This window comes from Nycticebus coucang, chromosome 5, assembly GCF_027406575.1.
Source record: "Nycticebus coucang isolate mNycCou1 chromosome 5, mNycCou1.pri, whole genome shotgun sequence".
NCBI classification, from domain to species: domain Eukaryota; kingdom Metazoa; phylum Chordata; class Mammalia; order Primates; family Lorisidae; genus Nycticebus; species Nycticebus coucang.
Window position 1 is genome coordinate 31,069,621 of NC_069784.1, and position 25,444 is coordinate 31,095,064.

A 25,444-nucleotide genomic window follows, 5' to 3' on the forward strand; every position below is an offset into this window, starting at 1 on the left:
GATTCTTCCAGGGGGGTGCCCATAGCTCAGTGGTTAGGGTGCTGGCCACATGCTCTGAGGCTGGTGGGTTCAAACCCCGCCTGGGGCTGCTAAACATAAAAAAAAGTGGCAGGCACCTGTAGTCCCATCTACTAAGGAGGCCGAGGAAAGAGAATCACTTAAACCCAAGAGTTTGAGGTTGCTGTGAGCTATGATCCCACAGCACTCTACTGAGAGTGACAAAGTGAGACTCTGTTTCAATAAAAAAAATTGATTCTTCCCAGCATCTCTGGGATGAATCCCACTTGATCATGATGAATAATCTTTTTAATGTGTTTTTGAATTTGTTTTGCTAATATTTTGTTGAGGATTTTTACATCTATGTTCATCAGAGTTTTCTAGACTATAGTTTTTGTTGTTGTTGTTATTGTTGTTGTGTCTTTGATATCAGGATGATACAGGCCTCAGAGAAGAAGTTTGGGACACTTCCTCTCTCCTTGATTTTTTGGAATAGTTTAGGTAGGATTGAATGCTTGGTAGAATTCAGTAGCAAAGGTCCTGGGCTTTCATTAGTGGGAGACTTTTTATCATTGCTCCTATCTCATTACTTACTATTGGTTTATGCAGGTTTTAGATTTCTTCCTGGTTCAATCACTGGAGGTTGTATGTCTCTAGGAATTTATCCATTTCTTCAAGATTTTCCAATTTTTTGACATACAGTTGCTTATAGTATTTACCGACAGTCCTTTGGATTTCTGCAGTATCAGTTGTAATGTCTCCTTTTTCATCTCTGATTTTATTTATTTGGGTGTTCTTTTTTCCTTAGTCTGGCTAAAGGTGGGTCAAGTTTGTTTATCATTTCAAAAAGAACAACTTTTTGTTTTGCATTTTTTCTATTTCCATTTCAATTATTTCTCTTCTAAACTTTATTTTTTCTTTTCTTCTACTAATTTGGGGTTTGGTTTGTTCTTGTTTTTCAACCCCGTTTCCCCGAAAATAAAACAGTGTCTTATTTTAAGGGGTGCTCCCAAATACGCACTAGGTCTTATTTTCAGGGGACGTCTTATCTTTCCTGTAAGTAGGTCTTATTTTCAGAGGATGTCTCATTTTTGGGGAAACAGGGTAGTTCTTGGGGATACACTGTTAGGTTCTTCATTTGAAGTTTTTCTACTATTTTGCTGTAGCTATAGGCATTTATTGCTATAAACTTTTCTTTTAGTACTGTTTTTACTGCATTCTGTAAGTTTTAATATGTTGTTTTCATATTCATTTGCTTTGAGAAATTTGTTAATTCTCTTTTGATCTCTTTATTGGCCCATTGGTAATCTAGAAACATTATTTCATTTCCGTGTGGTTGTAGGGTTTCCTGTGTTGCTCTTAGTGTTGATTTCTATTTGTATTCCATTGTGGTCAGAGAAAATACTCGATAGACTTCATTTTTTTTTAAGACAGAGTGCCACTTTGTGGCCCTCAGTAGAGTGCTGTGGCATCATAGCTCACAGCAACCTCAAACTCTTGGGCTCAAAAGATCCTCTTGCCTCAGCCTCTCATATAGCTGGGACTATAGGCACCTACCACAGCGCCTGGCTATTTTTAGAAATGAGGTCTTGCTCTTGCTCAGGCTGGTCTCAAACTTGTGAGCTCAAGCAATCCACCTGCGTTGGCCTCCCAGAGGGCCAGGATTATAGGTGTGAGCCACTGTGCCTAGCCTGGTCTCGAACTTCTGAGCTCAAGGGATACTTCAGCCTTCACCTCCCAGAGTGCTGGGATTATATGCGTTAGCTATCACACCAGACTAATTTTTTTTATTTTTTTGTACAGACATGTTCTCGCTATGTTGGCTAGACTAGTCTCAAACTCCTGACCCTAAGCAATCCTTAGACCTCCCAAAGTGCTGCATTATAGGCATGAGATACTACACTCAGCCAATTTCTCCTTTCTAGCTGAAGTGAGGGGTAAATAGTAAAAGAAGTTTTTTAACAAGAGGGAAAAATCATCTTTAAAAAACTTCATCAAATAAGATCCTTTCATAGATAATACATTCTAGCATATTTTCAAGACAGTAATTTTACCTTCTTGCTTTTTTTAAATAAAAGCATTATATGTTATATAAAGAAATTTCTCAATTTGATTCCTACTTATTTGTATTCATATTATTTTTATTTTTACATATAAATTTTTACAGGTTAACTTACCACTCTTTAATAGTTACTTCTCTAATCCCTTCTCCAATGTCCGAGAGTTTGAACTGAACAACTTGTCCATGTAAAGCTTCAAAGACAAAGAGAAAGATCTCATTTAAAATGTAACGCATTACCAATAAATGCTCTTACGTCTAAAATTAGAAAATATTCTCAGAGGCAAGAATTGTTCCATCTTATAGACAGAAAAACAGAATTTTATAATTTTTAAAAGCATAACTATTCATAACCATCAAAGGTTTAAATAAATCATTCCACAACAGACACCTATAGACACTGCCAAAGAATTTACATTTTCCAACTTCCAAAATAATGTTCTTTTATGGGGCAATAGAAAGCTCTACTAACAAATTAATGAGATTTTGAAACAATAGTATTGAGTAGAAAATGGAACAAAGACATCATACAAAGAGAAATCCAGCTGGATCTGTTTGTTTTATGTTGCGAAGCTATAATAACCATAAATGTCAGATGTCTTTGAACCTCCTGTAACTATTATGGTTCTTAGTGGTTAAAAATCAGGCAGTTCTATATCTAACAGACTTGATGAAAAATTCTTATTTGCCCAAACTATGTTCTGCCAACTTATCCCTAAGTCTTTTCTTTCCTCTTTTCATTTTTTGCCCCTTTTCAAATTTCTACCCCCTACTCCTTTTTATAGAGGTGAGGTCTGGGTATAGAGGTTGCCCAGGCTGGTTCACAGGCACAGCAGTTCACTGCAGCTTTGCACTCCTGCGCTCAAGAGCGCCTCCTACCTCAGCTTCCCAAGCTGCTGATACTATAAGTATGTACCAGCTCAGCTTCTATCTTCCTTTAATAACCTTTGGATGCCAATGATACTGGATTCTAGTCAATAGAGTATGTATGGACCTTCTCACTTTTCCAGGTTAACAAATTACTCTGGGGGCCAGGCACAGGGGCTCACGCTTGTAATCCCAGCACTTGGGAGACAGAGGTGGATGGATCGCCTGAACTCACAGGTTCAACACCGGCCTGAGCCAGAACAAGACCTCGTCTCTAAAAATAGCTGGGTGTTGTGGTGGGTGCCTGTAGTCCCAGCTACTTGGGAGGCGGAGGCAAGAGAACAACTTAAGTGCAGGAGTTTGAGGTTGCTGTGTGCTCTGACAGTATAGCACTGTACCAAGGGTGACAAGTGAGACTGTGTCTTAAAAAACAAAAACAAAAGATGCCCCATGATCATATCAATGTACACAGCTATGATTTAATAAAAAAAATAAAATAAAATAAAAAAATTACTCTGACTCTATTTAGGGAGTACTCCTCTATCTTTAGACTGCTTAAGCTTTTAAAACTTTCTTTAATAAACATGAAGAGTTAAGTGAGTAGTAAAGAAATACAAAATACATTTTGTATATGGAGTTATTAGATTCCTCGTTTCCCCTCTAGTAAGCTGGACCCTCTCACAGCCTGCTGCTCAGAGTATACACTGGCACCTTTCTGAAAAGTAGTTTGGCATTAAGGCATCAAAAGCCTTAAAAAATGTTTTTAAGTCAACATCTTTGACAACAAATAATTCTACTTTGCTTAAGAATAGATACTGGTGGGCGGCACCTGTGGCTCAAGGAGTAGGGCGCTGGTCCCATATGCCGGAGGTGGCGGGTTCAAACCCAGCCCTGGCCAAAAACCACAAATAAATAAATAAATAAATAAATAAGAATAGATACTGGTCAGGCATGGTAGCACATGCCTGTAATCCCAGCACTTTGAGAGGCCAAGGCAGGGGCCAGGAGTTGGAAACCAGCTTGGGCAACATATTGAGACACTGTGTCTACAAAAAAAAAAAAAAAAAAACTTAGCCATGCTGTACCATGCCTCTAGTCCCAGTTACTCAGGAGGCTGATGCGGGAGGACCACGTGAGTCCGGGAGTTTGAGACTGTGTGAGCCATGATCTTCCCAGTGCACTCCAGCCTGGGCAACAGAGGAAGACCCCTCTCCTCTAAAGGAAAGAAAAAAGAGGAGGGAAGGGGAGGGGAAGGGAAGGGAAAAAAAGGAAGGAGAGAAAGGAAGAAAATGTGATAGTGCCCAGCATTATTAAAGAATGACAGATAGGCTCAGCATCTGTGGCTCAAGTGGCTAAGGCGTCAGCCATATACACCTGAGCTGGCAGGTTCAAATCCAGCCCAGGCCCGCCAAACAACAATGACGGCAGCAACTAAAAAATAGTCCGGCGTTGTGGTGGGCGCCTGTAGTCCCAGCTACTTGGGAGGCAGAGGCAGGAGAATTGCCTGAGCCCAGGAGTTGGAGGTTGGTGTGAGCTGTGATGCCACAGCACTCTACCCAGGGCAACAGCTTGAGGCTCTGTCCCAAAAAAAAAAAAAAAAAATAGAAGTAAATTAATTTGGAGCTTTGCAGCTATTGCCATTGGGAAGAAGATGCTACATTACTGACCTGTGACTTGCTTAGACCACAGAATAAAGCAGAAGTGAACCTGTGCAAGTGCAGGAGGCTGGGCCTCAATGGTCCTCGCAGCCTCTACCTTCTCCCTTTTGGAACACTGCCCTAAGATCCCCTATAAGGGAGCTGGTTCAGTCCACTAGAGGATGAGAGGCCACATGGAGGAAAATGACATGCCCTGCCAAAACCCTGCACCAACTATCAGACATGTGAGGAGATCACCTTGGACCTTGTAAGCCCAGAGGATCCTCTAACTGAACACACCCATGTTTGTGAGGCCAAGTTCCTGCAGAGGAACCAGGATTGATTATATCCTGAAAAATAATCAATCACCGATGCCTCAAGCCTCTAAGTTGTGGAGTGGTTTGTTATTCAGCAATAATTAACTGATAAAGAGTCTTATCTACAATATCAGATTTGTGACTATAGGTCTATTTTTTTTGTTTGTTTGAGATAGAGTCTCACTCTGTAACCCTGGATAGAGTGCTATGGTGTCATCATAGGTCACAGCAACCTCACTCTTTTTTTGCTGGCTGCTTGGAGTTTATTTTCCACTTGGTGCAAGGTGAAGAGTTACAGGGTGCCAGGAAAGCTGTGTGCGCGTGGGTGGTAGAGGCCAGGGCTCTGGCTGCCTCTGCCATCTGAGAACTATCTTCTCTCCGGTGTCCTGCAGTCTGGTTGCCCAGCTGTGGTTCAGGACGGGAGCCCAGCACTGGGCTGGCCGCAAGGCTGCTTCCTCGTGACTTCTCGGGCTAGGCCACTGGTGGTCATGTTTCTGAAGGCCTGGGGAGCTTCAGGGTGCTTAGGCACTCCACAACTGTGGCCATGAACGGGAACGTGGACCTTCTGAAAAAGAAGCTCGCTCACCAGTGACGCGGATCAGCCTTGGGCAAACCGGGGTACTGGGAGGTAACTTCCCCAGGGCACTCGGTGCTCCCTTAAGAGCTGCTGCTGCTGGAGGCCGAGCCCAGACGGCGCTGGTACTAGTTGTGGTGGGCCACGAGCGAGCCACCAGGGAGGACGGTGGCCATGCTCTGGCTGGCCCACTGTGGGAGGCTCAGTGGCAGCGACCCCTGGCGGGCCTCGCCGTGAAGCTAATTTGCAGACCCCAAGGGCCAGCTCCGAATGAAACTTTGTTTTTTTTAGAGACAGAGTCTCACTTTATCGCCCTCGGTAGAGTGCTGTGGCGTCACAGCTCACAGCAACCTCCAACTCCTGGGCTTTAGGCTATTCTTCTCTTGCCTCAGCCTCCCAAGTAGTTGGGACTACAGGCACCCGCCACAACGCCTGGCTATTTTTTGTTTGCAGTTTGGCCCAGACCGGGTTTGAACCTGCCACCCTCGGTATATGGGGTGGGCACCCGAACCTCAAACTCTTGACCTCAAGTGATCCTCTTGCTTCAGCCTACCCAGTTGCTGGGACAATAGGTGCCCACCACAACCCCCAGCTAATTTTTCTATTTTTTTTTTTTTTTGTAGAGACAGAGTCTCACTTTATGGCCCTCAGTAGAGTACCGTGGCCTCACACAGCTCACAGCAACCTCCAACTCCTGGGCTTAAGTGATTCTCTTGCCTCAGCCTCCCAAGTAGCTGGGACTACAGGCGCCTGCCACAACGCCTGGCTATTTTTTGGTTGCAGTTTGGCCGGGGCCGGGTTTGAACCCGCCACCCACCCTCGGTATACGGGGCCGGCACCTTACCGACTGAGCCACAGGCGCCGCCCTTCTATGTTTTTCTTATGTAGAGACAAGGTCTCTCTCTTCCTCAGGCTGGTCTCTAATTCCTGATCTCATGCAATCTATCTGCCTCTGCCTCCCAAAGTGCTAGAATTAGAAGCGTGAGCCACCATACCCAGCCAAGTCTATAGTTTTAAGAAAAACTCTCTCTGGCAGGTGAATGGGTTTGGGGAAGGGATGGCAGAGGCAGAACAAAGCAGGGAAACCAAGAGTTATTGAGGACAAGAAATTAAAAGTATGGTATTTACATATATGTGTAATTTTTCAAAGCTGTACGAAAAGAAGATAGTTAAGAAACATAAGATGTAAAAAAAATAAAATAAAATTAAATTAAAAAAAAGAAACATAAGATGTAAGGCCAGGGCATCACAGGTAACTCAGTAGGTGGGGTGCCAGCCACATACACCAAGGCTGGCATGTTGGAACCCAGCCCGGCATGCTAAAACAACAAGCTCCAGCCTCCTGCAGCAGCAGCAGCACCTGCTAGCGCGCCTGTGTGGGTGTAAGGGTGAGTGCGCTGGCACTGGCCACAGCACCCTGCCCAGCTCCCGGCCAGCTTCCTTAGTCCCAACCTGCCAGAGCTGCCCTCCCACAGGACCAACACCCTCATCCCGGCCAGGCTCAGGCCATGGTGCAGTCCCACTGGCTCCCCTGCCCCCCCTCTCCTGTGAAACTGGCTGCGGGGAGGGATCATGGATACTTGTCTGCTGGCTTCTGGTTCCCATGCAAGTAACCCTACGGTCAATGGAGGAGGACATTGATATCGGAAAAATCAATAACAGTTTCCTGTGCGACCACAGCTATGCAACCCAAGAGGCTCCTGTCCAGAAGGAGAGTTAAAGGACAAAAATTTAGCAAGTAACCTGGTGGATTAGAGCTGCACCAAGAGAGAAGGTTGAAAAACGCACATCAACGCTGCTGAGGCGAGCTGCGACCCCAAGGATACAAACAAAAGGTACAAAATCCATCACCAAGTGGACAGGAGTCCCTCCCACATGAGAATGGCTAGGAGTGCCCCACAAACAAACGAGCAGAGTTCAAAGGTCCTCCCACTACACTCCACGGGAGAGAACCTCCAAAAACTGGACCTACCTCCCCTAGTAGGGTGCCACGGCATTCTCCTGCCAGGCATAAAACCGTATAGAACTGTATATACTCTCTACCTGCAATTCTGAGCTCCCAGCACTCCCCTCCACTCTCACTCTGAGGTCTGGAGGCCTGTCCCCCAGGAGTCCAGATTCTTAGGTGATTTCTCGAGGGGTGTGGACAGGGCCTAGACTGCAGCTGGTCAGTGCTGATTCTGAGGCATGGGAGTGAGGAGAGGATGGTCGGCTGAGAGGGAACCACACGGGAGCGGAAGTGCCCCGAGGCGCAGAGCAGTAGCCATTTTTTGGCAACAATAGGGCTCACTCCAAGATATTCTGAAGCCACACTCCCGTCTCTCTGGGCAACCAGAGGCAGCTGGGCATCTTCTCAGGTGGAACCACCACATTACAGATCTGGGACGGAAACAAAGGCCCTGTTGAGTAAAGGGATTCCCTGTGGTGGCACTGGCCTGGGTGGAGCGCAGAGACCACAAAACGCATGCGTAGAGCTGGGAAATTCCCAGGGTGGGGCTGACCAGAGGACTGCTTTACTGACCCTAAGACTCACCTGGCCCTCAGGGGATCGTCAGCCTATAGACAAAGGAAGGCAGGAGGCTAGAACTGACAGCTAATGAATACAAACCTGCAGGACAAAAGACAGGGCCTAAGGCGCAGGTTCTGGGAACTCAAAACAGCTTCTCTTCTGGAGGGGAATTTAGCAGGGACCGAAACAAATTCCCGCAAAGTTGTTCTTTCTGTTCTGTCAGTAACGTCAATCGGGGCAGGGCTGGAACTGAGTGAACACCCCCCAGCCTCCATGAAGTGCCCAAAGTTGTCAGGCCTCACCTCCCCCTGCTGGATAGAGACAGAGCCCAGCAGCCTGGCTGAGCAGAAATAGATTTCCTTGTGATTCAGGCAGGTACAAACCCCTGGAGTATCTGTTCACTAGAGGCAACTGGGTCACAGCCATGCGGCGCTATCAGTGACTGGGTGTGACAGAGGTGCAAGGTGGGGAAGGAGGCATCAACCTTCCCAGACTGATCTATTTGCTGGGTGGGTCCTCCTGACTTCACAAAGCAGTGGAGCAAGTCATATCTGAGTGGTTACCAGACCCCTGCGATCTAGTTCCCAGAGACCTTTTAAACTCCCACCTGAGACAGGTGCTGACTGAGACAATTGATTTGGACCTTTTGAACTGAGCCAATCGCTCGAGGATTATTCAATTGGTGCTCTGGGGGTGTGGTTGTAGGAAGGTTTGATTTTCCTTTTCCAATTGTTGCCTGGGGGGGGAGGGGGGAGGGTGACTTAATTGCTGATATTTCTCCACAGCTGAGACTTTAACCCAGACTAACTGTTTCACTAGGGTCGAACAGAAACCAGCTGCAAACAAGACAGAACCACTTAGCCCCACCACACCAAACAGGTCCCCAGTTTCTCAGGCCATAGCACTGTATGGGGTCTTTGACAAAGCTCCAGGGGAAAAATCAAACGGTGTAAAATAATCATGGGGCAGAATCAGCGGAAAACCTCTGGTAACATGAATAACCAGAATAGATCAACCACCCCAAGGAAATATATGGCAGATGTAACTGAAGATCCCATTCATAAACAGCTGCCTGAGATGTCAGAAATCGAATTCAGAATTTAGATTGCAAACAAGATTAACAAAATGGAGGAAAATGTGGAATTAGAAATTCGAGCAGCAATTCAAAAGTCGGACTTAGAAATTCGAGGAAAATTAAAAAATTGTCTCAAGAATTTAACGAATTTAAAGACAAAACCACCAAAGATTTTGATGCACTGAAACAAGATTTTGCAGCCCTCAAAGATCTGAAAAATATAGTAGAAGCCCTCAGTAACAGAGTGGAGCAAGCAGAAGAAAGGATTTCTGACATTGAAGACAAAGCCTTTCAACGCTCCCAAACTCTCAAACAGGAAGAGAAATGGAGAGCAAAAATGGATCATTCTCTCAGAGAGCTCTGGGATAATTTGAAGAAGGCTAATATCCGCCTCATTGGAATCCCTGAAAGTGATGAAGTGGCCTCACAAGGCACAGAGGCCCTTCTCCATAAAATTATGAAAGAGAATTTTCCGGACATGCCAAGAGATTCTGAAATTCAGATAGCAGACAGTTTCAGAACCCCAAGATGACTCAATGCGAATAAGACATCCCCCAGGCATATCATAATTAACTTCACTAAAGTTAATATGAAGGACAAAATTCTGAAAACAGCCAGACGTAAGAAATCCATTACCTACAAAGGGAAAAATATTAGAATGACTGCATATCTCTCTTGAAACTTTCAAGCCAGAAGAGGATGGTCATCAACTTTTAATCTCCTAAAGCAAAATAACTTTCAACCCTGAATCCTGTATCCAGTTAAACTGAGTTTCATTTATGATTGAGAAATTAAATACTTGAATGACATTCCTATGTTGAAGAAATTTGCAATAACCGGGCGGCGCCTGTGGCTCAGTCGGTAAGGCACCAGCCCCATATACCGAGGGTGGCGGGTTCAAACCCGGCCCCGGCCAAACTGCAACCAAAAAATAGCTGGGCGTTGTGGCGGGCGCCTCTAGTCGCAGCTACTTGGGAGGCTGAGGCAAGAGAATCGCTTAAGCCCAGGAGTTGGAGGTTGCTGTGAGCTGTGTGTGGCCACGGCACTCTACCGAGGGCCATAAAGTGAGACTGTCTCTACAAAAAAAAAAAAAAAAAAGAAATTTGCAATAACCAAACCAGCTCCTCTGGATATTCTCAGACCTGTCCTCCATAATGACACAAAAGTAAACTCACTCAGAAACTTTGGATCAAACTCCAACTTCTACAATGGTGAAAGGATTAAAAATGTCCACTGGTGGGGCAGCTCCTGTGGCTCAAGGAGTAGGGTGCTGGCCCCATATCCCAGAGGTGGTGGGTTCAAACCCAGCCCTGGCAAAAAAAAAAAAAGGGTTCACTGGACTTTCGAAAAACTCAATACCCAAAATTTTACCAGACTTATCAATATTGTCCATTAATGAGAATGCCTTAAACTGTCCTTTAAAGAGGCACAGGTTCTCTGACTGGATACAAAAACTCAGGCCAGATATTTGCTGCATATAAGAGTCACATCTTACCTTAAAAGATAAATATAGACTCAGGGTGAAAGGATGGTCGTCCATATTTCAGGCAAATGGTAATCAGAAAAAAGCAGGTGTTGCAATTCTATTTGCCGATACAATAGGCTTTAAAGCAACAAAAGTAAGGAAGGATAAGAATGGTCACTTCATATTTGTTAAGGGTCATACTCAATATGAGTATTTCAATTATTAATGAGATTTCAATGATTAATATTTATGCACCCAACCAGAATGCGCCTCAATTTATAAGAGAAACTCTAACAGACATGTGCAACTTGATTTTCTCCAGCTCCATAATAGTCGGAGATTTCAACACTTCTATGGCAGTGTTGGATAGATCCTCCAAGAAGAAGCTGAGCAAAGAAATTTTAGATTTAAACCTAACCATCCAACATTTGGATTTAGCAGATATCTACAGAACATTTCATCCCAACAAAACTGAATACACATACTTCTCATCAGCCCACGGAACATACTCCAAAATTGATCACATCTTAGGTCACAAGTCTAACCTCAGTAAATTTAAAGGAATAGAAATTATTCCCTGCATCTTCTTGGACCACCATGGAATAAAAGTTGAAATCAGTAACAACAGGAATCTGCATACTCATACAAATACATGGAAGTTAAACAACCTTATGCTGTATGGTAGCTGGGTGAGAGATGAGATTAAGAAGGAAACTGCCAAATTTTTGGAACAAAATGACAATGAAGACACGAATTATCAGAACCTCTGTGATACCACAAAGGTAGTCCTAAGAGGGAAATTTATAGCCCTGCAAGCCTTCCTCAAGAGGATGGAAAGAGAGGAAGTTAACAACTTAATGGGACATCTCAAGCAACTGGAAAAGGAAGAACATTCCAACCCCAAACCCAGTAGAAGAAAAGAAATAACCAAAATCAGAGCAGAATTAAATGAAATTGAAAACAAAAGAATTATACAACAGATCAATAAATCAAAAAGTTGGTTATTTTGAAAAGTTCAATAGAATAGGGCAGCGCCTGTGGCTCAAGCAGTAGGGCGCCGGTCCCATATGCCAGAGGTGGCGGGTTCAAACCCTGCCCCGACCAAAAAAAAAAAAAAAGAAAAGTTCAATAAAATAGATAAACCTTTGGCTAACCTAACCAGGAAAAAAAAGAGTAAAATCTCTGATTTCATCAATCAGAAACAACAATGATGAAATAAGAACAGACTCCTCAGAAATTCAAAAAATCCTTAATGAATATTACAAGAAACTTTATTCTCAGAAATATGAAAATCTGAAGGAAATTGACCAATACATGGAAGCACATCACCTTTCAAGACTTAGCCAGAATCAAGTGGAAATGTTGAACAGGCCCATATCAAGTTCGGAAATAGCATCAACCATACAAAATATCCCTAAAGGGCGGCGCCTGTGGCTCAGCCAGTAAGGCGTCGGCCCCATATGCCGAGGCTGGTGGGTTCAAATCCGGCCCCGGCCAAACTGCAACCAAAAAATAGCTGGGCGTTGTGGCGGGCGCCTGTAGTCCCAGCTACTCGGGAAGCTGAGGCGGGAGAATCGCTTAAGCCCAGGAGTTGGAGGTTGCTGTGAGCTGTGTGAGGCCACGGCACTCTACCGAGGGCCATAAAGTGAGACTCTGTCTCTACAAAAAAATAAAACAACAAAATATCCCTAAAAAGAAAAGCCCGGGACCAGATGGCTTCACATCAGAATTCTACCAAACCTTTAAAGAAGAACTAGTACCTATATTACTCATTTTGGAACTAGTACCTGTTCCAAAATATAGAAAAAGAAGGAAGACTACCCAACACATTCTATGAAGCGAACATCACCCTGATCCCCAAACCAGGAAAAGACCCAATAATAAAAGAAAATTATAGACTAGTATCAGTAATGAATACAGATGCAAAAATATTCAACAAGATCCTAACAAACAGAATCTAGCAGCACATCAAACAAATTATACATCATGACCAAGTCGGTTTTATCCCAGGGTCTCATGGCTGGTTCAATATACGTAAATCTATAAATACAATTCAGCACATAAACAAATTAAAAAACAAAGACCATATGATTCTCTCAATTGATGCAGAAAAAGCTTTTGATAATATCCAGCATCCCTTCAGATCAGAACACTTAAGAAAATTGGCATAGAATTAACCAAAACTGGTAGAGGCCATCTACAGCAAACCCACAGCCAATATTGTATTGAATGAAGTTAAATTGAAATCATTTCCACTCAGATCAGGAACCAGACAAGGCTGCCCAGACAATGTTAAAGGCTGTCTCCAATGCTCTTTAACATTGTAATGGAAGTTTTAGCCACTGCAATTAGGGAAGAAAAGGCGATCAAGGGTATCCACATAGGGTCAGAAGAGATCAAACTTTCACTCTTCACAGATGATGTGATTGTATATCTGGAAAACACCAGGGATTCTATTATAAAACTCTTAGAAGGGATCAAAGAATACAGCAGCGTCTCAGGTTACAAAATCAACATTCATAAATCGGTAGCCTTTATATATACCAACAATAGTCAAGCTTAACAAACAGTTAAGGACTCTATTCCATTCACAGCAGTGCCAAAGAAGATGAAATATTTGGCAGTTTAACAAACGACGTGAAAGATCTCTGTAAAGAGAACTATGAAACTCTAAGAAAAGAAATAGCTAAAAATGTTAACAAATGGAAAAACATACCATGCTCATGGCTGGGAAGAATCAACATTGTTAAAATGTCCATACTACCCAAAGCAATATATAATTTTAATGTAATCCCTGTTAAAGCTCCACTGTCATGCTTTAAAGATCTTGAAAAAATAATACTTCATTTTATATGGAATCAGAAAAAAACCTCGAATAGCCAAGACATTACTCAGAAATAAAAACAAAGCAGGAGGAATCACGTTACCAGACCTCAGACTATACTATAAATCGATAGTGATCAAAACAGCATGGTACTGGCACAAAAACAGAGAAGTAGATGTCTGGAACAGAATAGAGAACCAAAAGATGAATCCAGCTACTTACAGTTATTTGATTTTTGACAAGCCAATTAAAAATATTCAGTGGGGGGCGGCGCCTGTGGTTCAGTCAGTAGGGTGCCGGCCCCATATACCGAGGGCGGCGGGTTCAAACCCGGCCCTGGCCAAACTGCAACCAAAAAATAGCCGGGCATTGTGGCGGGCGCCTGTAGTCCCAGCTACTCGGGAGGCTGAGGCAAGAGAATCGCTTAAGCCCTGGAGTTGGAGGTTGCTGTGAGCCGTGTGAGGCCACGGCACTCTACGGAGGGCCATGAAGTGAGACTCTGTCTCTACAGAAAAAAAAAAAAATATTCAGTGGGGAAAAGATTCCCTATTTAACAAATGGTGCTGGGGTAACTGTCTGGCAACCTGTAGAAGACTGAAACTGGACCCACAGCTTTCACCATTAACTAAGATAGACTCTCACTGGATAAAAGATTTAAACTTAAGACATGAAACTATAAAAATTCTAGAGGAGAGTGCAGGGCAAACCCTTGAAGAAATCGGTCTGGGTGAGTATTTTATGAGGCGGACCCCCAGGGCAATTGAAGCAGCTTCAAAAATACACTACTGGGTCCTGATCCAACTAAAAAGCTTCTGCACAGCCAGGAACACAGTAAGTAAAACAAGCAAACAGCCCTCAGAATGGGAGAAGATATTGCAGGTTATGTCTCTGACAAAGGTTTAATAACCAGAATCCACAGAGAACTCAAACGTATAAGCAAGAAAAGAACAAGTGATCCCATCGCAGGCTGGGCAAGGGACTTGAAGAGAAACTTCTCTGAATAAGATAGGCGCATGGCCTACAAACATATGAAATAATGCTCATCGTCTTTAACCATCAGAGAAATGAAAATCAAAACTACTTTGAGATATCATCTAACTCTGATAATATTAGCCCATATCACAAAATCCCAAGACCAGAGATGTTGGCATGGATATGGAGAAAAGGGAACACTTCTACACTGCTGGTGGGAATGCAAATTAATGCATTCCTTTTGGAAAGATGTTTGGAGAACACTTAGAGATCTAAAAATAGATCTGCCATTCAATCCTATAATTCCTCTACTAGGAATTCTTCTACCCAAAAGACCAAAAATCACATTATAACAAAGATATTTGTACCAGAATGTTTATTGCAGCCCAATTCATAATTGCTAAGTCATAGAAAAAGCCCAAATGCCCATCAATCCACAAATGGATTCATAAATTGTGGATATGTACACCATGGAATATTATGCAGCCTTAAAGAAAGATGGAGACTTTATCTCTTTCATGTTTACATGGATGGAGCTGGAACATATTCTTCTTAGTAAAGCATCTCAAGAATGGAAGAAAAAGTATCCAATGTACTCAGCCCTACTATGAAACTAATTTATGGCTTTCATATGAAAGCTATAACTCAGATATAACCTAAGAATAGAGGGAAGGGGGAGAGGGATAGGAGGGAGGGGGGAGGACAGGCGAAGGGAGGGTGATTGGTGGGATTATACCTGCGGTGCATCTTACAAGGGTACATGTCAAACTTAGTAAATGTAGAATATAAATGTCTTAACAGAATAACTAAGAAAGTGCCAGGAAGGCTATGTTAACCAATGTGATGAAAATGTGTTAAACGGGGCGGCGCCTGTGGCTCAGTGAGTAGGGCGCCAGCCCCATATGCCGAGGGTGGTGGGTTCAAACCCAGCCCCGGCCAAACTGCAACAACAACAAAAATAAATAGCCGGGCATTGTGGCGGGCGCCTATAGTCCCAGCTGCTCGGGAGGCTGAGGCAAGAGAATCACATAAGCAAAAGAGCTGGAGGTTGCTGTGAGCTGTGTGACACCACGGCACTGTACCAGAGGGCAGTACAGTGAGACTCTGTCTCTACAAAAAAAAAAAAAATGTGTCAAACGGTCTATAAAACCAGTGTATGGTGCCCCATGATCGCATTAATGTACACAGCTATGATTGATAATTAAATAAAAACAAACAGGGCGGCGCCTGTGGCTCAGTCCGTAGGGCACTAGCCCCATATGCTGAGGGTGGCGGGTTCAAACCCGGCCCCAGCCAAACTGCAACCAAAAAATAGCCGGGCATTGTGGCGGGCGCCTGTAGTCCCAGCTACTCGGGAGGCTGAGGCAAGAGAATCGCCTAAGCCCAGGAGTTGGAGGTTGCTGTGAGCTGTGTGATGCCACGGCACTCTACCGAGGGCCATAAAGTAAGACTCTGTCTCTACAAAAAAAAAAAAAAAAAACACAACCCCCCCCCCCAAAAAAAATTTACAACTACAACCAAAAGAAAAAAAAAAAAGATGTCAGGCCAAGCACTGTGGCTCAAACCTGTGATCCTACCACTTGGGAGGCTCAGGCAGATGAATTGCCTGAGCTCACAGGTTTGAGCAGTACTAGCCTGGCGTTGTGGCAGGCACCTGTAGTCCTGGCTACTTGGGAGGCTGAGGCAAGAGAATTGCTTGAGCCCAAGAATTTGCAGTTGCTATAAGCTATGATGCCATAGCACTCTAACAAGAGTGACTAGGGAGAATCTCTCAAAATAAATAAATAAATATATATTTATATATATATATAGGTTTTGATGATCAATTTGATGTAAAACAAGAGTCAGAGTGACTTCAAGCTTCTAGCTTTATTTCCTAAGTTAGGAACCACAGAAAGAAGAGATTTATAGGAATACAGGAAGACAAGATTTGTAGAAGACTGTGCGGAGTCTGAATTGTATGTGGGAATGGGAGATGTTCAGACAATTGGTGAGCTACAGCTACAGCTTCAGAAGTTCTCAACAGGGGGCTGTGCCTGTGGCTCAAAGGGGTAGGGCACTGGCCCCATATGCCGGAGGTGGTGGGTTCAAACCCAGCCCTGGCCAAAAAAAAAAACGCAAAAAAAAAAAGAATGTAAATGCAGAAGTTCTCAACAAAGAGGTGACAGTTGAAGGCATGTGTGTAAATGTAAAAGAGAAGGCAAAGGACAGGATCCAATAAAAAACTGAAATTTGAGAGCAGTAGAGGAAGAATAACCTTTAAAAATGTCCAGAGAAGGTAGATATTAAATACTTCATCTAATCTAAATTTTTTTTTTTTGTGACAGAGTCTTACTATGTCACCCTTGTTAGAGTGCTGTGGCGTCACAGCTCACAGCAAGCTCCAGCTTATGGGCTTAGGTGATTCTCTTGCCTCAGCCTTCCAAGTAGCTGGGAGTACAGGCTCCCACCACAATGCCTGGCTATTTTTGGTTGCAGTTTGGCCGGGGCCTGGTTTGAACCAGCCACCCGGGTATATAGGGCCGGTGCCCTACTCACTGATCCACAGCCACTGCCCCTTAAACTTTTTTTAAAGGACACTTTCACTCTGTTACTCTAGCTAGAGGGCAGTGGCATCATCATAGCTCACAGCACCCTCAAACTCTCAGGTTCAACCACACTTCATACCACAGCCTCCTAAGTAGCTGGGACTACAATTGTGTGCCACCATATTTGAGCTAATTTTTTCTAAGTGATGTCTCGCTCTCACTAAGACTGGTCTTGAATTCCTCTGAGCTCAAAGGATCCTCCTGCCTCAGCCTCCCAGAGTGCTAGGATTATAGGCATGAGCCAGGTATAAAGATCGTTGTTTTGCTTACTGTTTATCCCCAGTACTTAGGGCAGTGTCTTGGCTTTACTCTAAGGTAATTAATAAATATTTGTTGTTGAATAATTAAATTCTCACAACAGTATGAGTTAAATACTCTGATTACTCCCATTTTTCAGATGATGACTCTGCTTAAAGTTATACCACTAGTAACTAGCAGACTAGGAGGAACCCAGGTAGCCTGGAGTTGGTGTATTCAGAAACCCAAAGCACATAATAAGTGTTTAAAAACTGGAGCAGGAATGGCCTCTTATTTTCTCTGAGAAGTAACAAAAGAAAATCAATTTAAAAAAATAAGTGGTAGGGCGCCTGTCCCATATGCCGGAGGTGGCAGGTTCAAACCCAGCCCGGGCCAAAACCCACAAAAAAAAAAAGAATAGAAATTAAAAAAAAAAGTGATGGTCGGGAAGCTGAGGCAAAAGAATCGCTTAAGCCTAGGAGCTGGAGGTTGCTGTGAGCTGTGTGATGCCACGGCACTCTACCAAGGGCCATAAAGTGAGACTCTGTCTCCACAAAAAAAAAAAAAAAAAAAAAAGTGATGGAGGCGTGGCACCTGTAGCACAGTGGTTACAGCACTAGCCACATACACTGAGGCTGGTGGGTTTGAACCTGGCCTGGGCCAGCTAAACGACGACAACCGCAACAATAATAAAAAATAACTGGACGTTGGGCAACACCTGTGGCTCAAGGAGTAGGGCGCCGGTCCCATATGCCAGAGGTGGCGGGTTCAAACCCAGCCCCGGCCAAAAACCACACACACACACACAAAATAAAAAAAAAAAAAAAAATATATATATATATATATATAACTGGGCATTGTGAGGGCACCTGTGGTCCCAGCTACTTGGGAGGCTGAGGTAAGAGAATGGCTGAAGCCCAGCATTTGGAGGTTGCTGTAAGCTGTGATGCCAAGGCACTCTACCGAGGATGACATAGTGAAACTCTGTTTCAAAAAATAAAAAATAAAAAGTGATAAAGATAAGCTGTGTATAACTTAGGCTGTTACGGAAGCTGACATATAGAAAATATGGAAGGACTGACTGAACTCCAGTGTGGGGACTTTCTGGAACCCCCTTATTTTTCCTTTTTTTTTTTTTTTTTGGTGTGTGTGTGGTTTTTGGCCAGGGCTGGGTTTGAACCCTCCACCTCTGGCATATGGGACCGGCACCCTACTCCTTGAGCCACAGGCACCGTTCCCTTATTCTTCCTTGTCAGCACAGATGAAGGCCCCATGTATTTGTCAAAAGTTTAATGATGTAATAAAAGTCTAGGTTTCCTTATCAGGATTCTGATAATCTTTTTTATTTATATAGAAGAGAGTCACTTCAGAAAAAAAAAGTTCTTGCACTCTTGCCAAATGTAATACTTTAACCCTCAAGTTCTCAACAGAGGGTAGAAAAAGTAAGTAAATGGTATAAGCCATTTATACCAGGTTGGTTTTATCACACCATCTTACAGAACCAATTAAGTGTATGTGTACCCAACAAACAATATGTGTACTACAGTAAGTGTAAGGACACGAAGATGCTTCTATTAAAACAATAGTTTAGGCGGCGCCTGTGGCTCAGTCGGTGGGGCGCCGGCCCCATATACCAAGGCTGGCGGGTTCAAACCCAGCCCCGGCCAAAACTGCAACCAAAAAATAGCTGGGCGTTGTGGCGGGCGCCTGTAGTCCCAGCTACTCAGGAGGCTGAGGCAAGAGAATCGCTTAAGCCCAGGAGTTGGAGGTTGCTGTGAGCTGTGTAAGGCCACGGCACTCTACCGAGGGCCATAAAGTGAGACTCTGTCTCTACAAAAAAAAACAAACAAAAAAAAACAATAGTTTAGGCCGGGCACCCATAGCTCAATGAGTAGGGCGCCAGCCACATATACCCAGGCTGATGGATTCGAGCCTGGTCCAGGCCTGCTAAACAACAATGACAACTATAACCAAGAAAATAGCCAGGTGTTGTGGTGGGTGCCTGTAGTCCCAGCTACTTGGGAGGTTGAAAGCAAGAGAATCGCTTAAGCCCAAGAGTTTGAGGTTGCTGTGAGCTGTGATGCCACAGCACTCTACTGAGAATGACATAGTGAGACTCTGTCTCAAAAAATAAAAAATAAAACAAAAATTTACCTTGATTGAGAAAGTCATATCAATGCTGACTATTGTGCTTAGTCAGATGACAATAGGCAGATGACAGCATAACCTATCCCCAATATTTTCAAGACACCATAGTAAGGAAAGTGTGTGAAAGGTCATATACAGAAATAAACAATTACTGAATAAAATGCAAAACATTATTTTGTACATGCTACTTTGAGATCATACTCACCAGCAGCTGTTTTCAATAGGTGATGTGGATGGCTATACTTGAACGAAGGACAACCGAAGAAACACACATAATTTGGCTTCAAAACATGAACATTACTACATATTTGAAAATATCGAATATAGATCTACAGATGAGAAAACAAAAAGTAAAAGCATTTATAAATGATCTTAGTGACTTATCTCTTTAAGTATTAATTGAATTTCAGTTCTTTTCTAAAAGTAGAACAATTGCACCGATAGCGGTGGCTCAAGCCTGTAATCCTAGTGGGTGAATTGCTTGAGCTCACAAGTTTGAGACCAGCCTAAGCAAAAGCAAGACCCCATCTCTACTAAAAATAGAAAAACCTAGGCAAGAGGATCGCTTAAGCCCAAGAGTTGGAGGGTGCTGTGAGCTATGTCTCACAGGGAGACAACGTGAGACTCTGTCTCAAAAAAATAAAAATAAAAGTAGAACAATCAGTATCACAAGATAAATATCAAATTATCTAGGCACCAGAGTACGTGGCCACAGTGATGATCAAGTTTATAAAGACTGGTTATTAAGTATTTTTGGCTAAGCAATCAAAGAACTCAAATTCTAGCACACAGAGAACATTTTGTTGTTCGTTTATTTAGTAACATCACATCCTTAAGTTTAGAGTTGATAATGTTTATATTGTCCAAAATTCTTCTGAAAGGAAGGAAATTGTAACAATATATTCTGTATAAATACATCAACTTGTAGATATATTAAGTCATGAAGACTTCCTGAAATAGGTAGTGCCGGTGACTCAAGGCGTAGGGCACCAGCCCCATATACCAGAGGTGGCAGGTTCAAACTGGCCCCAGCCAAAACTGCAACAACAACAACAAAGAAATAGTTAGCATATAAAGACACTGAGAAAATGCATAATATTATATGCAAGGGTTTTCTTATGGTAATTTATAGGTGATTATTTAGATTTAAATATTTTATAAAACAACTTAGTATAATACAAAATAATATGTTATACAAATAAGTGAGCCTGGATGTATTCAACTCAATACATTAAAACCTAAGAGCTCCTTAAGTGAGACACTGTGTTGGACTTGGAAATTCAAAGCTAAATATAAGCAGTATATGACTATATTCAAAGTCTTAAATTTAAACCACTGTGCTTTACTACAGGAAGATAGACACAACAGAAACATTCAGTATGGCATGGTTAAGTTAATCAAGAATCAAATGCATGATGTCTCAGAGAACTGTAAAACACAACAAAAAATCATCTAAATTATTTACTATAGGTGGTAAGAACTCTTTCGAAAACTTTTATAAAAGATGAAAAACCAAACTGTTTCTTACTAATCATTCAACAAATATATATGAGTACCCACCATACGACAGGCACTTGGGATTATACAGGGTAGCCATGTAAATCCTATGCAATTTAAGAGATAACTATTAGGCCAGGCATGGTGGCTCACTCCTGTAATCCTAGCACTCTGGGAGACCAAGGTGAGTGGATTGCCTGAGCTCATAGGTTCAAGATCTGAGCAAGAGCAAGACCCCTCCTCTAAAAATAGCCAGACATTGTGGTGGGCGCCTATAATCCCAGCTACTCAGGAAGCTGAGGCAAGAGAATCACATGAGCCTAAGAGTTTGAGGTTGCTGTGAGCTGTAACACCACAGCACTCTACTGAGGGCAACAGAATAAGACTCTGTCTCAAAAATAAATAAATAAGGTTGGTGCCTATAGCTCAGCGGCCAGGGTGCCGGCCACATACCCTATGGCTGGCGGGTTAGAACACCGCCTGGGCCTGCCAAATAATGACAACTACAACAAAAAAAATAGCTGGGCATTATGGCGGGCGCCTGTACTCCCAGCTACTTGGGAGGCTGAGGCAAGAGAATCACTTAAGCCCAAGAGTTTGATAGTGAGATTCTGCCTCAAAAAATAATAATAATAAAAATAAAATAGACAACTATTTTAAAAATACACATGAACTTCATGGCCACCCTGTATAAAGAACAAAATAGATGCAATTCTTTCTCTTATGGAATGTAGAGTCCGGTGAAAGATAAAGAGAAGTAAATAGGTGATTATGTTGCAGTTTGGCCGGGGCCGGGACTGAACCTGTCACCCTTGGTATATGGGGCCAGGGCCCTACTCACTGAGCCACAGGCGCCGCCAGGTGATCATAACATAGTGCTATTATGGGGAAATAATAAAGGAACCAGAAGGAAGGGGAATCTACCTGGACAAAGTGATGTTGAAATAAGACCTGAGATATGAGTAGGAGTAACCCCGAAAATGAGGTGTGTTGCATATAAGGCTACAGGGGATTAAGGCAAGAGTCTTTAAAACAGAAGAAATACATGTGCAAAGGTCTGGAGTTCAGAGAGAGCACAATGTGTGTTCAGTTAAGTAAAGTTTGTTCAACAGTTTTTTTTTTTTCTTTTTGAGACAAGAGCCTCACTCTGGCACCCTGGATAGAGTGCCATGGTGTCACAGCTTACAGCAACTTCAAGCTCTTGGGCTCAAAAGATCCTCTTATCTCAGTTTTTAGTAGAGATGGGATCTTGCTCTTGCTCAGACAGTCTCAAATCTCTGAGCTCAGGCCATCTACCCTGCTTGGTTTTCCAGAGTGCTAGGATTGTAAGTGTCAGCCACTGTGCCTGGCCTGTGCAATAGAGTTCTAATGTGCTTTAGTGTGGAGTAGGTGTGGGGCAGTGTCAGAGTTGGGGTTAGCATGGGTGGGTTTTAGTAAAAATGAAGCCTGAGAGATCGGAATAATCCAGAAGATATAATTTGCTCAGAGTCATCTGAATTTTGGACATATTGCTGAGAGAAGTTTTAAGCAAGAAAATGACATTATCAAATGTGTCTTAAAAGATTACCCCAGCTATACTGTGAAGAATGGGTTAGAAAGGCATAAAATTTGAGGTGGAAAGTCCGATTGGGAAGGACCAGGACACATGCAGTTGAGGGGAGTGTGGAAAAGTAGTGATCAGATTTTTTCAGAGAGAGTTGCGGATTTTTTTCAGAGAGAGAGTTGCAGGCTAAAATCAAGGGAAACAGTTTTGAGGGTTCAGTTCCAAAGCCTAGAGTATCTAATGTGCATCGGGGCATTACGGCAGATGGGTAGCAGTGACCAGTGACCATGAAACCCAGTTCTACCCATTAAGTCTGGCTGGTTCGACCCCTCCTCTTTCCTGCCTTGAACTTGGAATAAGAAGTTGTAATAGCCCTCTTGTGACCAGGAGCGAAGTGCTCAATAAACTGCTAGGAAAATGACAACACTGATAATGATGAGCCACTTAATCAGTGATTTCTTTTTCTTTTTTCTTTTTTTTTTTTTGAGACAGAGCCTCAAGCTGTTGCCCTGGGTAGAATGCCATGGCCTCACAGCTTACAGCAACCTCCAATTCATGGGCTTAAGCGATTTTCTTGCCTCAGCCTCCCAAGTAGCTGGGACTACAGGCGCCCACCACAATGCCCACCTATTTTTTTGTTGCAATTTGGCCAGGGCCGGGTTCAAACCCTCCACCCTTGGTATATGGTGCCAGCACCTTACTCATTGAGCCACAAGCGCCACCCTTAATCAGTGATTTTCAACCAGTGTGCGGCGAGAGGATCTTGGGTATGCTGCAAAAATTTTAAAGATCGTTAATTAAATTATTTTCAAAAGAAGTTCAAGGCCAGGTTCCATGGATTGCACCTGTAATCCTAGCATTCTGGGAGGCCGAGGCAGGTGGATTGCCTGAGCTCACAGGTTTGAGAACAGCCTGAGCCAGACTGAGACCCCTGTCTCTAAAAATAGCCAGGTATTGTGGTGGGCACCCGTAGTCCCAGCTATTTGGGAGGCTGAAGCAAGAGAATTACTTGAGCCCAAATGTTTGAGGTTGCTGTGAGCTGTGATGTCACAGCACTCTACTGAGGATGACAAAGTAAGACTCTGTCTCAAAAAAAAAGAAGTTCAAAGCATACTAAGTATATTCTTTTTTTACTTTTTTTGCAGTTTTTGGCCGGGGCTGGGTTTGAACTCGCCACCTCTGGCATATGGGGCCAGCACCCTACTCCTTTGAGCCACTGGCACAGCCAGACATTTTTTTTTTTTTAATCAACATAATTTAAGCATGCCACGGAAGTTTAACTATAGGTTCAAGTTTGCCATGGAGATAAAAATGGATGAAAACACTGCATTTAATTGATGCCAGCTGCCAATGTTCTATATTCATAAATACTCAATTTCTTATTTATTGATTGGGTTTTTGTGACTTGCAGCTGAAAAACACCTCATATACCTACAACTTGAGATTTCCAGTACAGTAGAATATATGGGTCTGGAATAGACGTGGTTGGGAACTTTAGGAATCATCAGCATAGTTGATAACTAAATCTAAAAAGTGGATGAGATAACCCAGAAAGTGGGAAAAGTACAGAGGGCCAAAGTCAGTGGGCTTAGAAACACCACTATTTAAAAGTTGGGTAGGGAAAGAAAATACTGGGACTAAGTGGCCAACGGTGTAGGAAGAAGAATATTGAGAAGATGGTATCACAAAAGGCAAGAATGAAGTACTCGCAAAGAAGAGAGGCCAGTACCAGTAAGGTGCAGCTGACAAGAGCTCCCTTCTCTGATTATCTCCTACTTATCCTTCCCAAATCTCAGTTTTAAAGTATCCTCCAGGAACTCCTCCCTTACCTCCAGGCCCACCATAGGTGTCCACTCCTGTGCCTTCCTGTAGCTCTAGGCACTTGTCCTATCATAGCACTTCTCGTGCTGGGTTGTTACTGCTTAGTGTCCACCCCTAACTCCCTCTCCCCTGTCCTCCATCACAAGTCGTAATCTCTGAGAGGGAAGGGATGGTGTCTGTCTTGTTCACAATGTATCTTCAGCATTAGTACATACCAGGCTCTTCAAGAGCTGTAACATCAGAGGTCCACCAAGCCAGCAAAATGTAGGGACTGGGAAGGGGAAAAGGTTCTAGAAAGAAAAACGCTAAGCAAACAGGATGAAACGGTATTATTACCAGGACACGTTAGTGCTTGGTGCTAAGACTGGGGGAAAGAGTGGGAAGTGCAGGGGAGATGGTAGTTGAGTCACACACAGCCTTGGTGATAGAAGGGTTGAAATGATACGTGCTGTCAACATGGAGAAGGACGAGCCAAAAGAGTAAAAAGCATCTCAGTTCCTCAGGGGCAAGGATCGTGGCGATATTCTTTGGCTGAACGGTCTCTTCCTCTAGACTGTAAATTCCCCGAGGGTAGGGCTCCTATTACCAGTGTCTGGCACTCCGTGGGCGCTCAATACACGCTGGCTGAACACATGTCTGTATCCCGCATCCCTATTACAATGCCTGGCACCTGGAAGGTGCTCGATGAAAGTTTAGCAGGAGAAAGGCTAGCCGGGCCTCGGTGCAGAAGGAGCAGCAGGGCGACTGAGTCCCTGCAAAACTGCGCCCAGGTACAGGGCGGGAGTGCGTTTCCACTCCAGACGGGCCGGCTGGCCACCTCTCCGCCCTTGGTTTTGCATGCATCCCTCCACCTCTCTGTCTCGCGTGCACTGTATGCGTGGCTCGGAGGAGAAAGTAACACACCGCTCCTGGGTGACTCCGAACAATCACTCCTTCCTGACTTCAGATATGCCCAAACCGGCTTACCAGCTGCCCAGCATTCCGGCTCCAGGTTCTCAACACACGCACTGCAGCCATCTTACCCCGGAAATGACAAGTGAGCCCAGATGCGGAGACGCCTCGGCCGGGCGACCTATCCGGAGGTGGGAGACGCGCCGCCCCCTGAGCGGCCAATGGCGAGCGGAGGGACGAGCCTCCCACGCCGCGGCCACCCGCAGAGGAGGCGGGGCAGGGCGCCCCGCGGGGGGGAGGGGCCGGGGTGGGAAGGGGGGAGGGAAGGGGCGGGCGGGGGCAGGGGAGGGGACAGCCCAACCCTAATGCAGAGGACCGAACCGGGCAGGTTCTGCTGTGTAAACACGTGCGCCAGCGGCAATC

At 43.8% G+C, this 25,444-nt stretch overlaps 1 protein-coding gene across 3 annotated transcripts in view; it reads right to left on the minus strand.

Annotated features, from left to right (window-relative positions):
- DBT (dihydrolipoamide branched chain transacylase E2) overlaps positions 1-25,193 on the minus strand; it is a 52,882-nt gene extending 27,689 nt beyond the window's left edge. The window contains exons 1-3 of one of the 3 annotated variants that reach the window (XM_053592090.1): positions 24,346-25,081; positions 19,475-19,598; positions 2,175-2,250 (exon numbers count right to left, since the gene is read on the minus strand). In XM_053592090.1, coding sequence (XP_053448065.1) covers positions 2,175-2,250; positions 19,475-19,598; positions 24,346-24,369 — 224 coding nt within the window. In that variant the 5' untranslated portion in view covers positions 24,370-25,081. The other 2 variants (XM_053592089.1, XM_053592091.1) reach the window with 2 other exon arrangements.
- Between the last annotated feature and the right edge of the window lie 251 nt (positions 25,194-25,444).